This window comes from Physeter macrocephalus, chromosome 4 (assembly GCF_002837175.3).
Source record: "Physeter macrocephalus isolate SW-GA chromosome 4, ASM283717v5, whole genome shotgun sequence".
In the NCBI taxonomy this organism is placed as follows: Eukaryota; Metazoa; Chordata; class Mammalia; order Artiodactyla; family Physeteridae; genus Physeter; species Physeter macrocephalus.
The window spans coordinates 131,606,635-131,621,994 of NC_041217.1; the positions used below are offsets into that span (position 1 = coordinate 131,606,635).

Below are 15,360 nucleotides of genomic sequence, written 5' to 3' on the forward strand. Positions count from 1 at the left end.
CTGTAATTTTCTTTTTTTGTAGTATCTTTGTCTGGTTTTGGTATCAGGGTGATGGTGGCCTCCTAGAATGAGTTTGGGAGTGTTCTTTCCTCTGTACTTTTTTGGAAGAGTTTGAGAAAGATGGGTGTTAGCTCTTCTCTAAATGTTTGATAGAATTCACCTGTGAGGACATCTGGTCCTGGATTTTTGTCTGTTGGAAAATTTTTAATCACAGTTTCAATTTCATTACTTGTGACTGGTCTGTTCATAGTTTCTATTTTTTCCTGGCTCAGTCTTGGAAGGTTATACCTTTCTAAGAATTTGTCCATTTCTTCCATGTTGTCCATTTTATTGGCATAGAGTTGCTTGTAGTAGTCTCTTAGGATGCTTTGTATTTCTGCGGTGTCTGTTGCAACTTCTCCTTTTTCATTTCTTATTTTATTGATTTGAGTATTCTCCCTCTTTTTCTTGATGAGTCTGGCTAATGGTTTATCAATTTCATCTTCTCAAAGAACCAGCTTTTAGTTGTATTGATCTTTGCTATTGTTTTCTTGGTTTCTATTTATATCTGCTCTGATCTTTATGATTTCTTTCCTTCTGCTAACTTTGGGTTTTGTTTGTTCCTTTTTCTCTAGTTCCTTTAGGTGTAAGGTTAGATTGTTTGAGATTTTTCTTGTTTCCTGAGGTAAGCTTGTATAGCTATAAAGTTCCCTCTTAGAACTGCTTTTGCTGCAACCCATAGGTTTTGGATTATCGTGTTTTCATTGTCATTTGTCTCTAAGTATTTTTTGACTTCCTCTTTGATTTCTTCAGTGATCTCTTGGTTATTTAGTAACGTATTGTTTAGCCTCCATATGTTGGTGTTTTTTACGTTTTTTTTCCCCTGTAACTGATTTCTAATCTCATAGCATTGTCGTCAGAAAAGATGCTTGATATGATTTCAATTTTCTTAAATCTACTGAGGCTTGATTTGTGACCCAAGATGTGATCTATCCTGGAGAATGTTCCATGCGCACTTGAGAAGAAAGTGTAATCTGCTGGTTTTGGATGGAATGTTCTATAAATATCAATTAAATCTATCTGGTCTATTATGTCATTTAAAGCTTGTGTTTCCTTATTTATTCTTATTTTGGATGATCTGTCCATTGGTGTAAGTGAGGTGGTTAAAGTCCCCCACTATTATTGTGTTACTGTTGATTTCCTCTTTTATAGCTGTTAGCAGTTGCCTTATGTATTGAGGTGCTCCTATGTTGGGTGCATATATATTTATAATTGTTATATCTTCTTCTTGGATTGAGCCCTTGATCATTATGTACTGTCGTTCCTTGTCCCTTGTAACATTATTTATTTTATAGTCTATTTTATCTGATATGAGTGTTGCTACTCCAGCTTTCTTTTGATTTCCATTTGCATGGAATATCTTTTTCCATCCCCTCACTTTCAGTCTGTATGTGTCCCTAGGTCTGAAGTGGGTCTCTTGTAGACAGCATATATATGGGTCTTGTTTTTGTATCCATTCAGTGAGCCTGTGTCTTTTGGTTGGAGCATTTAATCCATTCATGTTTAAGTTAATTATCAATATGTATATTCCTATGACCATTTTCATAATTGTTTTGGGTTTGTTTTTGCAGGTCCTTTTCTTCTCTTGTGTTTCCCACTTAGAGAAGTTCCTTTAGCATTCATTCTAAAGCTGGTTTGGTGGTGCTGAATTCTCTTAGCTTTTGCTTGTCTGTAAATCTTTTGATTTCTCCATCGAATCTGAATGAGATCCGTGCTGGGTAGAGTAATCTTGGTTGTAGCTTCTTCACTTTCATCACTTTAAGTATATCATGCCACTCCCTTCTGGCTTGTAGAGTTTCTGCTGAGAAATCAGCTGTTAACCTTATGGGAGTTCCCTTGTATGTAATTTGTCATTTTTCCCTTGCTGCTTTCAATAATTTTTCTTTGTCTTTAATTTTTACCAATTTGATTACTCTGTGTCTCAGCGTGTTTCTCCTTGGGTTTATCCTGTATGGGACTCGCTGTGCTTACTGGACTTGGGTGGCTATTTCCTTTCCTATGTTAGGGAAGTTTTTGACTATAATCTGTTCAAATATTTTCTCGGGTCCTTTCTCTCTCTCTTCTCCTTCTGGGACCCCCCTATAATGCGAATGTTGTTGCATTTAATGTTGTCTGAGAGGTCTCTTAGGTTGTCTTCATTTCTTTTCATTCTTTTTTCTTTATTCTGTTCTGCAGCAGTGAATTCCACCATTCTGTCTTCCAGGTCATTTATCCGTTCTGCCTCAGTTATTCTATTGATTCCTTCTAGTGTAGTTTTCATTTCAGTTATTGTATTGTTCATCCCTGTTTGTTTGTTCTTTAATTCTTCTAGTTGAACATTGTTAAACATTTCTTGCATCTTCTCGATCTTTGCCTCCATTCTTTTTCCAAGGTCCTGGATCATCTTCATTATCATTATTCTGAATTCTTTTTCTGGAAGGTTGCCTATTTCCACTTCATTTAGTTGTTTTTCTGGGGTTTTATCTTGTTCCTTCATCTGGTACATAGCCCTCTGCCTTTTCATCTTGTGTATCTTTCTGTGAATGTAGTTTTTGTTCCACTGGCTGCAGGATTGTAGTTCTTCTTGCTTCTGCTCAAGTGTGCTATTCTTAAAATTCTTTTCTCCTTTAGGGTCTAGTACCTGTATTCTTAACTCCTGGTTCTTTTCTATTATATTTTCCTAGTATATTTCCTTTTGTGTTCACATGATTAAAAATTAAGTATTACAGTACATGATAAAAAAATTCAACACTCTCATTCCCTAGATACACACTGAACATTTCTCTTTTCAATTCTAGAGGTATAAGCTAAATAATACACTTTATAGGACTATTTTGAAATTTATCATCTTGATGACATCAATAGACTCCCTATTCCAACAGATGAAAATTTAGTTTGCCAAAATCTTACACTTAACTTTTATATTTGTAAGTTCTACTTCTTTCTTATGTTTCTTTAGATATACTTAAACCTTTGTAGTTTTAATGATTTCCAAAACTCTTATTTCAACTTTAAAGATTTAACTCTCTTATATTTTCCTCTCCATGTACACATCTCAAACTCTCATGCTACTAATATTTCATGCATCACGATGTTTCATTCTATCAGTTTTATTATGACTTATGTTTATATAAATGTTATTCATACTGAGCCAACTACTATACTAGGATTACATTTTTCTCTCTCTCTTTTTTTTTGGTATAAGTTTATTGTCCTCAAGGTCAATAATGATCTTATTTTGTTTAATTTGTATATACTTATCATGAATTCAGCCCCAAACTTTCTAACTTAATTGGATCTTAAACCTCCAATTCAGTTAAATGTACAAGGTAATCTATCTGTTCCTCTTTTTTTCCTCTAATTCCAAAGCATTTCTCTTAGAGCCCTCTTCTCCTGCTCCGATTTGGACAAGTTGTTCTCTCTGCCTGCTGCACAGCTGTCCTCGGACTTCCATGTTCCTTAGCGTTGGATGCACCTGCTTCCCTCTCTCTTACTTTCCTCTTTTGTTGGAGTATATCCTAAAGTAATTTTCTCAGAAATATATTGCTGAAAAAGAGTCAGGTGACATTTGAATCTCTTGTTCTTTTGTAAGTAGCTTATACTTTTCTCTTTGAAAGTTTTAGAATGTAGTATATAGGTATTCTTCTTTTATTTATTTTGCTCACTGATTAATGGACCTGAAGTTAAATTTATTTCATTTCTTTTTTATTTTTCTGTTTTTCTTTTTTAAACTCCTGGTTGTTGGATATTGGACCTCATGAATTAATCCCGTGTCTTATTTTTTCTCTTCCATTTTCAAAAGAGGGCGCACAAGAGAAGTCACTGTTTTCTCTATATTATCTTGAACATGACACATCTCTCTCTCCTAACCAGCAGTTGGGCCCTCTTACATCAGGGTTTTTGTGTTCTGGAGGGTGTCCCCAAGGACCTCCAAACTACGTTGTAGACAGACACTTAGTTAATCTCCCTGACTTCAGACTCTCTTCTCCTGCTCTCCATAGTTGCTGCTGACCCCAAGCCTTGATCCTCTCTCTTTGTCTCCACTGTTTACATTCACTTATTCAACCAATATCTATGAAGTATAATGTGCCAGGCAGTGGGGAGGTCGACACCAAGAAGGCTCAGATGGCTTTATTTATCCCGTTTCCAGCACTGAAGTCTACCCGAGTATTGGCAGTCCATTTCCTCTGCCTGCTGGATATCTCCACCTGGATGCCTCAAAATACAATGTTCTCTCCCAACATGCCCTTCCTATATTCCCTGGTTTAGTTAGTGCTGCCTCCATCCACATTCTACATTCTAGAATGTTTGGATCCAGAACAAGCCCCACAAGTTCATTTAGTGACAAAAATCCCTGATGTGCTCTTTTTATCTTCTATATTGTCAAAGAAAGAGGTAAAAACAAACAAAATTTTCTAGAAGAGAGTCTGGGTTACCTGATTTTGTCCAAAAAAGGTTTTATGGTAGTTCATAGACAAAAGCACTAAACCAGGCAAACTATCAGACTACAGAAGCAAATATAGTTGAGAACATTTGAAATGACCACTATACCCAAATCAATCCCCACTGACCAATCTATAATTGACAGTAAGAAACCATCAGACTTTAAGGGCAGAAATATCTACTTCCTTACTATACCTAGCAATAGCAATTTAAACTATGGGGATAAGCTTCCAGAAGTTGTCTCCTCCGCTCTCTTCCCCTTCTGCACCCTCCAGTCCACTGACCCAGACCTAACCTTCCCTGTGCCATCAGCACTTGCTGACCGCTTCCCATGTGCACTGACAATAAGTCTTTTCCACGTCATCAGACACAACTATCTGACCTTCTCTACTACTCTGACAATGGGCTGGCTCACCTGATAATAAAAATGATTACCTACTGACAAGTCAGCTGTGATAATTGTATTGCTGGTACCATTCCATGCACACTGTTTTAAATAAAGTGAATACGACTATGCAACTGAAAGGCGTCTGTTGCAGGGCATAAGAATTTCCTGAGTTCTGTGTTTAAAGCCTTTGAGAGCACATGTGCTCCATACCCAGAGTTGTGTAGATCACAACTGTCAAAATCCCAAAGGATTCCATTAAGTTTTTAACAGCACCTGTTACAAAATAACACCACCAACTAATGTGATTAACACAAGAGAACATTCTGAAACCAAAAGTCATTTTTTAAAATGCAGAAATAGGAAAAATAAGGAATCCCTTCAAAAGTATGTTGATAGTGGCAAATTTGGCTGAATGAAGGGTTAATTCTTCATGGGAGAGCACGAGTTCATTTCCACTTAAAGTACTTTACGTAATGTTACACTTTTACACCGTGTCTTCCCATTTCTTTGTGAAGAAGGTGGAGCTGAACAAATTATATTGGTATATAAAAATGTTAATAATACTAGATTCTGCTACGGCAAACACTTTTTTTTTTCTTGACATAGTTATCATTTGATAACTTCCTGGTAAAATTCTGTATAACTAATGGGCCACAGCTCTGCGATCGAAGAGTTGCACTTGTACGGCCTCTAGGGGTCAGCATAACTCGAAGGAAGGCAAGGGCTGCAAACAAGAAAAAGCAAGGATTTGCAGATTCTGAGGATGATGGAGCAGTGGAAGGTGGAATGAGAGGTAACCCCTGAGGATGAGGACGAAGGAAGTCAACTCTACAGCCAGTCCACACAGCGGTCCTGTTTGTGTTCAACAGAAACTTGGGGACCCAGATCATTGAATAATATGTTGCCTATCACATAAACTCCCTTGAAACCACTGGCAGTACTTTACAGTTCCCCTCCTACATACTGAAAGCCATTGCCTTTTTCTTAAATGTCTGTTTCGGCACTTTGGACTTAGACGTTTGAGATGTGAGAGTTAAGCACCACAAATTGGTCCTCCCCAAAGTTACGGTTTTTCAATTTGAACTGATTATTTAAAGGCTAGAATGACTGGAGGGGCTGGCTTGCCCTCTCTCTGAGATACGAAATGGTGGATTTTATTCTCTTTACCTATAAACCATTTAATACTACCCCTGCAGAAGTATGGTGATTATGATCATACATTTTGGGGGGAACTCATTAACAAAACTTGCTGCCAGTACGCTGCCTCTCACTCACTGCACGATATCAATCTCAGAGATATTCAAAGTGCTGAAATTGAAGGAGGGGTGATTAACAGCATACCTCGTTTTTACTTCCTGGTATATTTCCCTGTGCCTCTGGACAATACTCTTGGGGACCACAGCTGAAATATGACTGTCTGCCTTAGTTGATGACTACTATGTGGTGAGCATTTAGCAGTGTTGGCAATCATTTATGCTACAGGAGAAAAAGCATTGTTACTTTTCCCTTCCTTTAAAAGGAGTGGAAGAAACAGCACTTGGGCAGTTCAGACACAGTTTTGGGGCATAAGAAAAGAAACCATTTTCTATTCCTTGCAAACTTTGATTTACAAAAGAACGCCAGAAGCTAAAAGCCTTGTTGATTTATCATGTGAAGCAAAGGGTAATTTTTCTCCCCTTGTTATGCTTTCATATAATCATGTTCACTGCCTGTATGGGTGGCATTAAAGAATTTCTGAATACAAATAATAATTTCTTGCTTTCAACCTTCATAATTCACATCGGCAGGCACCCTGCTGGGCAGTGATGCCTCCTGCCAGTGACGCTCAATCTTTTTTGCACACCACTTATCTGCCTCTCGCAGCTGCGAGTTCCATTGATCGCAATACCTGCAGGATAATGCGCCCGTAGGCGTTCTTCAGCAGATTAACCACGTCCACGTGAGACAGCCCATCCAAAGGTTGCCCATTAATGCTGACAATCCGATCTCCAACCTGGAGGTACAAAAGTGGGAGAAAAATCACTATCATTAAGAAAAATTAAATTTGAGAAGAATGCTTAAAATTCTTTGTTAAGTCATATTTCCCATTTGTGGCTATTGTGAAGATTCTGTGTCTCTATTGTGTATGCATGTTCCAGAAGCATGAGGAATTTTTATGGCTTTCCCCAAATACAGACCGATCAGAGAAACAAGAAAGGGGTCAGATTTGATTATTAAAAGGCCCGGCAGGCCACTTTTGTACCTAGGTAATGGTAGTGTTGCATACATCCATTTGCCAGTAATAGTGGGGTGTACAAATTACCTGTTCAATAAAGCTCTATTGAGGAAGGGAAATGTTTTCTGCTTTATTTTTTCTACCTAGGTTAAGATTAAGGAGCGATGGGGGAAAAAATTCATAAGGATGTTGATTCTTTTGGTGGAAGGAAGAGTCTAAGGTCAAATCTCTCAGGTGAAAATCAATTTTGGGTGGAATGAGGTGCTAAAAATGATATGGGAGGCTTTGCAAATGAGCTGCAATTTCTTCTTTCATTGAGAAGCTTTGACACAAACGATACTATTTTTATATGTTCAGGGACATAATGAATTTCAGGTATAAACTTTCTCCAGTGCATTTCGCCCTCAGTGTGGGTCTCTGATAGCTGCTGGAATTCCAGTTTTAAACACAGTGCCCCTGGCTGCCACGTCCTCTCCCACCCACCGCATCACATGCTGAGAGCACTTCACCATCCCCTTTGTTTACTTTAAGCTTCTGTGTACGTGCGGCCACACCGCTGGCCTGAATCATGGCAATAAATATTGGGATATCTCCTAAGGGACTTCCTTTTCCTCCAGCAATACTGATTCCAAGGGCATCGCTGAGCTCCTAAAAAAACGAAGGAAAACAAGGCTTATATGTTTAACAAAGAGCCACAACCTGACTGTCCCCAGATAGCTGTTGAATAAAATCCCTCCGTGATGCAGGAGGCTAGGGTAACATAGGAGTTAACCATAGCGCCTTTGAAGTCAGAAAGACCAGTGTTTCAGCTCTTAATTAGCTGGAGTACTTAATTAGCTGGGGTTGCTAAAGAAGTTCCTTAACCTCTTAGAGCTTCCATCCCTACGCATAAAGTGGGAAGAAAACCACCTACCTCACAGTGTTGATCTGAGGATTAAATGAGGTGATATAGTGCAGTCCTGGCCCACAGAAAGGGCTCAGTAAAAGGCAACAGGAGGAGTAAAAACAAAAAAAAAACAACCAAAAACAACCCTATGCTACTGCTCAGTTTAGTGGCCAATTTTGATGCAGACTTGGCAAGTATGTCCTCATATGGTGTTTACAATTAAATTACTGCACATCTCATGCTCTTCTGGGTGTGAACAAACACACTTGGCTCTGAAAGAGCTGCAGGACTGTGCTAGAACAAAGGATCTTTGAGGACACCCACTGTAGTGACTACAGAGTTTGGAGAGAGAAGTAACATGCGACCAAAAATGTTCTCTGAGATTATGAGATGAGGCAGTTTGTTTACTCCAACCCTGGTGAAGAGATTCTGGCCTTTGTGCAGGTTTCCCCCACATTTATATCCCAGGGTTAACATTTTAAAAATCACTAAAAGAATAAATGACCAGTTCCAGTTTCAGCATGGTGGCATACACACTCTATAGCATCTTTCTCCTACTGATGAAAATGAAGACCTCTTGTCAAAATTTAAAGTACAACTACCTGAGACTTCTGAAAAGTAACGAAACTTAAAGAAATTGTGGTGGAGAGCCAAAACTTGGAGAAACGACAGCAGAGGGTGTATCTCCCAGTTGTCTTCCTGGCAGCTTTGTCCTGAAGACAAGACCCAGTCAAGGAGCTGTAAAGATGGGGCAAACTGCTAAAACTTTGATGTTAACTCCCATCTTTCTGGTCAGAGGAACCAGGAAAAGGAGCCCTGATGGCTGGAGAATGAAGGAAGAAAACTAGAGTAGAGAGAGTTGGAGAAGGGGATCCTGTCCCTCTGTGAGTGAATCCACAGAATTCTCAGGCTCAGTCTAAGCCACGCACATGAGGGACAGATCCACACTCGGGAACTGAACTGAGTTTTGAACCACCACTTACAAAAGGTGACATACCTTGCAGTCTGAGCCTAAATGGGTGGATGCCTGCTAAAACATAAACACCAGCATTCTTCAGAGTCTACACAGCATAACATTCACCAGGGCTGGGAAAAACCCCCTAAGTTACTCAACATTCAAAGAACCAGTAAAATGTGATCGATTTCTTGTTAAGTTTTTTCAAATATGCAGGACAGTTTAAAGCCAAGATGATACCATTGTCTGGTGGGGTTCTCAATTTATGTAGATGTAAACATATGACAACAATGACATAAATGTTAGGGGAGTGGCTGCAGAAAAGTGACCTACAGGGTTGCAAGGCTTCTGCAGTTTTACCTGATCACTTAAAAATATACACAGGTTAGTGTGTTTCAATTTGACCTAGATAAAGTTGGACAAAGGAAAAAGAACAAAATGACAACAACTCTAATATTCTGTTTTCAAAAGTGTTTGTGTCTAGCTTCTGTTTTCTGAATGCATCAATAGTAAAACCCTACATGCAAATGGTAAGATGCGTTTCATTATGAAGTTTCTGCTCGGACCGTATGTGGGAGGACAGGGTGGGTAGAAGCAGGCCTTTTTATAAAAGCCTGTAAAAACAAGCAGCTGAAATGACTAAGGAAACATAAAATGATATGTTATAAATCTTGGAATGAGGAGAAATTTATGGAATAATTTGGCTTTGTTCAAATCCATTGTGATGTTTCCTTAATTTATCCATAACTATGCACATGTTGGTACATTTAACTTCCCCATCCGAGGAACATTTGAGTTGCCACTCTGGTGGAAAGACACTGGGAACAAATAAGGCAGATTTAGTCAAAGCTGTAGTTAATAATAATGAATTCCTGGACATTCATGATGAACTAGGTACTATGCTAAGTATACTGTATGCATTACACCTCATTTAATCCACACAACAAGATTTACCTTGTGAGGTAAGGGTTATCACCCCCAATCTACAGATAAGCAAGTTGAGGTTAAGTAACTTGACAAAGGTCATAGAGCTAATAAATGGTAGAGTGTCTTTAAACACAACTATAACTGAGTCCAGAGAACTAAGTTAAGCTGGATATCACTTTACTGAAGTTGATCCATGATTACAACAAGGTCATAATTTTTTTCACTATTTCTTGAAGCCCAAATTTAATGGTAAGAATAAGCAAAATAAAACTGCTTGCCAATATTCTGGATATCACACAGGGGTCTGAAAAATCGCACAGGATTATCAGGAGTCTGAAAATCAGGATTTGACAACTTTATGAACTGAAATGCATTTTACACAATCTTCTCAGGAGGGCAATTTGGCATTATATATAAAAGCCTTTCAACAAGTGTGGATTTTGACTCAACAATTTCATTTCTAAGAATTAATCCTAAAGAAATCACCCATGATATGAGCCAAAAAGAAAGTACAAAGACATTTTGCTATAAAAGATGGTGAAAGTTGAGAAATATGCTAATTGTTTAATAAGAGGACATTGGTTAAGAAAAATTACAGCACATTCACACAATGGAATACTACGTAACTGACAAAAATCATACCATCTGCTGTCAAAAAATAGTTATTCACACGGCTAAAAGTCCATGCTTTAAAGTAAAAAAGACAAGCTACAAGAGTATGTCTTATATGATACCATTTTTTGTTTTTTAAAACTTAAAGACAGTGCACAAAATGAAGTGAATGTGGTGCACCAAAAAGTTCACAGTGGTCATGTATGTGCTTTACTATATTTTCCTAAGACTGCTTGTGTTACATAGACCATATATTGCCTTCAGTAACTTAAAAGAACACACTAACAATCCAATATATTGTATTGAGGGAAAGATGTACATATTATGCAACACAAATTAGAAAAAAAGCAAAATAACTGACTTACCCTGATTATCTCAATGGTCCTTAGTCCCACATCTGTGCCTATGAAGAAACAACAAATTAACTTTTTAAAAGAGACAATATATTTAGGATATAATATTGTCCCATGAAAATGGCATCACTTTCTAGGTCTTTCAGGAGGGAATACTGAGGCAAGCAGGCATTATACCCTTTCTCAAAATTCAAACTGGCGACCATCAATCAGGGGCTATGTCCTCTATTTTAAACAAGTCCTCTCCGTTTCAGACAGATGTGGCCATAATCATTTGGTCTGACAAAAGCTGATGGCCTGTAGCAGCCGCTGCCTGGAATATGGTGATTAAATGGCTTGGAGGATGAGCCATTTTTGTTTCACTGAACATTTTTCTGCCTTAATCAAAGATAACCTTATCCAAGGAAAGGCTTAAAAAGATGGCTTCCCCACCCCACCCATGATGGGATACGCACTTCTGACCTTCCTCGAGGGACCTGTAATTTTTAAATTTTCTCTTTGGAAATGGTTTTACTTTATGAAGTACTTTAGATTTCTGCTTTTCTCTTTTTCATGTGTAAAGTTAAAGGCACATTCCAAAAACGAATCTCTATGGCTTTCCTTCCTTTAGAACAGGCCTTTCAGAAAGCTTGGGGCTTATGTGGCCATGTTCAAAGATTTAAAAATATTTTTGCTGTACACCTGAAACTAACACAACATTGTAAATCAACTATACTCCAATAAAAATTTAAAAAAAATTTTTTTAATTGGGTAACAGGATCGTTTTGCTGAGGGTATGTCTCAAGTAATACCTGAGTTTTTTGGGGAAGGATCCAAAGCTCTTTTTGTGCCGACCAGGTTTTGCAGGCTGGTGATAACAGGAGCAAGGGAAGGATGAAGGCTGCTGTGTGTGCTGTGCTGACTCTGCTGAAAAGGAAACTCAGTGGTCAGTTTTAGAAATTCATACTTATTATTACTATTTTACCTACTGAAGTAACCATAACCATGTAATAGAAAATTCTGTGGAGGCCAGAAAACAAAAATTACTCACACTCCCTCTCTTATCACCCTAAACAATCCCATTTAACATTTGCTCCACTGCTTTCTGTTATATGTGCTTTTATATGTGGTTTCAATCATCAAGATAGAAAATGTGCAGTAATTTTAGCTTTTTGTGCTCCACATGAAATCAGAAACATTTTCCTAGCCTGTTACACAGTGTTTACATATGATCAGTTAATGCCACTAAGTGTCATTTGGGACTACAGGCAACATTTATTTTCTTTTTATCTAAATTACTGATCTATTTTGCTAAAACAAATATAATAAAATCTAGATTTATAGGAACTTGATCAAAGAGAACCCTCAACTGTAAGAAAAAGCAGTAAATATCAGGGGAATATATTATTTTAGGAATATTAAAATTTTTTTTCCTCAAAGATTTTCCTAGAGTTGGTAATAATTCAGCTCAATCTGCTATACCTCCATTACTGTCATTTTAAAATAAATCTAACATTTATGTAAATAAATTTAGATAATGTATAGTCATGTTTGGCTAGTGGTTATTCAATGAAAATCATATGCAATGAAAATCATATGCACAGTGAAGGACCTTTCCAATGCAGAAAACAATGACACCACTAATGAATAAAGAATTTTTTCTACCGAATTCTCACGGTTATGCTTTAACTGCCTCAAAATTTTGAGGTAAACCTAAGACCCTAATTATTACCTGACAAATTATAATTTGATCCATTTCCTTAGTATGATGAAAGTTGTTTAATATTTTAACATTCCTTAAATATGAAAAATTTCAAATACACAGAAAAGTTGAATGATACAATAGACACACCACCTAGATTCCACAATTAATATTTTACTATACATTTTTTGTTACATATCTATTCATCTCTCAATTTGCCTTTAAAAAAATTCATTTCAGAGTAAGTTACAGACATCAGTACACTTCACAATGGGTATATATATAAAGGAGTGTTTTTATATTTTTCCTGAAAGGATATGATTTAAATCAATGGTGCTATAATAGATAACTACTCAGAAATGAGGAAGTACAGCATATTATAACCTTTGCCTAAACAAAATCTCAGAACATTGTGTTTGTCAAGGCCTTTAGAAATATGAACTTTGCCTGGCAGTGCTCCCTCAGTTATCTGAAGAAAAGATTTCTCAAGTGTTTTTACCATTATACATTTTCCTCTGCAGAGTAAAGATACTCTTTCCTGGTTGGTAGGAAAACACTTTTTTTAAAAAGAGGCTTGGTAGCCCCATGGCTAGAAGATCTCTCTTAATGAACCCACTTTCTCTAGGCCAAGTCAACGAGTTAAAATTCTCCTAGACCCTCAAAAGGAGGCATCTGTCTCCCTATCTTATAATTGCCCAGAAGTAAATCTGTGCTCCTAGAGAGTCCTGACTGCTTTAAAAAGGTTTGGAGGGGAAATGTTTGGGAATGGGTTCCTCTTTTTCTCCATCTGGGTCATGGGCTGATATTCAATTTCTGAAGATGGAGGACACTTCCTTTTCACAGCCTGCTACAAGCCTTCTTCCCATTAGCTACATATCATCTAGGTCATAATTTTAAGGACAAAGTAAGGATAAAATATATTTCTGCTTTGCTTAAAATTGAATTAAACTTCTACCCTCTGAAATAAAAATTCTGTGCAAAGAGGTTAAAGAAAAGTATTTGATACTTCGTCCCAGGTTTCTGAAATATGACAGCTCACATTTACATAACAGATAAATGGTCATGGTGGGTTTTTGACCTTTAATAATAGAGCCTCTAAATTTGTTAGTTCTGTATTTAACCTGAGTGTAAACTTTATTCATCACTAAGATGCACATATACATTCCTCAAGGACAGAAATCCAGTTCTACCTACCACCTCACCTGTCAGTCCAAAATTTTCTTAAAACACTGGAATTCCTTGTACCCCTTTGTGCCTTTGCCTATGCTACACCCTCTGTCTGGGATACCTTTTCTCTCTTTTCACTCTATCAAACTCCTTTTGGAGTGAGACCCCTTCTGTGTTGCCCTTCCATACTCTCCAGGAAGAAAAGTTTCATCTCCAGTATTGTTCATTCTGCATTCTAACCCCTATGTACAATAGGGCTTCAATGAAATCACTCAAGTTGAATCTTCCATTAAGGAAGAAGCCGAGACAACTATTTTGCATCTCAAGTTCCCACTTTTGATACAAGTCTGGTCAGAGTCCTCACCAACTACTGACCTCTAGAATCCTACTGCACCACTGTCTCTTAGTACACATGATATTTGCTGCCCATTACATAAACCAGAAATGCAAAAAAAAAAAAAAAAAAGTTCCAAACTTAACATGATGTTTATTGGGTTTGATTGCTCTGATGATTATCTAAAACAAGCCAGCTAATCTGTGATCCTATCTGAACAAGGTTGTTTTTTCTTCACTCATTTTCTAACACCAATGAGGCAAAAGGGGCAGCTAACTTAATTCCAGAAGCACCTGTGTGCTAACCATAAAATCAGAACATCATCTAAACAAAGGCCTTGGAGAGGCTTTAAGGAAATTAGGAAGGAGACCAAAAGTCATGCTTTTAACCTCAAAACAAAGGCCCATCTAATAACCCACAAAAGGGACTGGGGGTCACATGTAAGTTTCTACAGTTTCATTAAGTCCCAAACTTAACATATCATCTACCGTCTTGATTTTGTCAGCCATTACAATGAAAAAAAAAAAAAAAAAAACCAGTGAAATATACTTTGTTGAAAAAAAAGTGGCACTTACATCAGCCTTGCAAATAAACATGAGATGTTTGCTAACCCACAAAATATCACCCACTAAGGCCTCCCTCCCACAGGAGAAACCACCCCCCCTTTGCTCTCCCAGGAATATACCATTAATTGCTCTCAGCATGTGTGAGCGGCTATTCACAAGTTAACTTTATAGCAATATTTAATTGAATGAATAGAACAATGTTGTGCTAATGAGGGTCAAATTGCCACCAGATGTTACTTCTTTCTTTTTTTTAAATAAACACAGCTGTGTACATGCAATGCCTAGGCAATACAGAACTAATAGTGGGAGAGAAAAGGGGTTCTAAGAAAACATTTGCAGGCAATAAAGGAGAGAAAAATCTAGGGATTAATGAATTCCCATCCCACCTTTCACTTTTTATTTCAAACACATTAAAGTACACCAAACTTGGTGTTGTGAATATGCTGTATATTACACATTATTTCCAAACAATCATTCATGAAATGGGCAACTTTCTCCCAATTGGGACAGGTGAGCCAGTCTAACGGGAAGCCATCAACAACCTGACTGTTCTGTGATGTCTTCCTCGAAGAGGTCCAGGAACCAGCTCGGAGTCTTCCAATCTCTAGCTGCACAAGCCCCTGTGCACACTTGGGAAGACAAGAAAAGAACGGAGGTGAAAAACAGTAGGATTTGTGTTCTAAATTCTCACTCATCTCTCTGCAGCCAAGAACTATAAATGGCTGATGAAAGTTGCAGGTAGAAAGGAAATTCAGTTATCAAAAAAATCACACAGGGGGCTTCCCTGGTGTTGCAGTGGTTGAGAGTCCGCCTGC

At 37.6% G+C, this 15,360-nt stretch overlaps 1 protein-coding gene across 13 annotated transcripts in view; it reads right to left on the bottom strand.

The window, feature by feature from the left end:
* The window catches only part of PATJ (PATJ crumbs cell polarity complex component), a 363,430-nt gene that overhangs the window by 29,007 nt on the left and 319,063 nt on the right, over positions 1 to 15,360 (bottom strand). For 12 of the 13 annotated variants that reach the window (XR_008617259.1, XM_028489331.1, XM_028489330.1 and 9 more), the window contains 5 exons: positions 15,088 to 15,174; positions 11,589 to 11,703; positions 10,810 to 10,847; positions 7,590 to 7,712; positions 6,738 to 6,842 (listed from right to left, as the gene is read on the bottom strand). Coding sequence is in view for 12 of the 13 variants with exons in the window: in XM_028489331.1 (XP_028345132.1) it covers positions 6,738 to 6,842; positions 7,590 to 7,712; positions 10,810 to 10,847; positions 11,589 to 11,703; positions 15,088 to 15,174 (468 nt within the window). In the remaining variant the exon portion in view is untranslated. The remainder of the gene's footprint in view (positions 1 to 6,737; positions 6,843 to 7,589; positions 7,713 to 10,809; positions 10,848 to 11,588; positions 11,704 to 15,087; positions 15,175 to 15,360) is intronic. The other variant, XM_028489323.1, reaches the window with a different exon arrangement.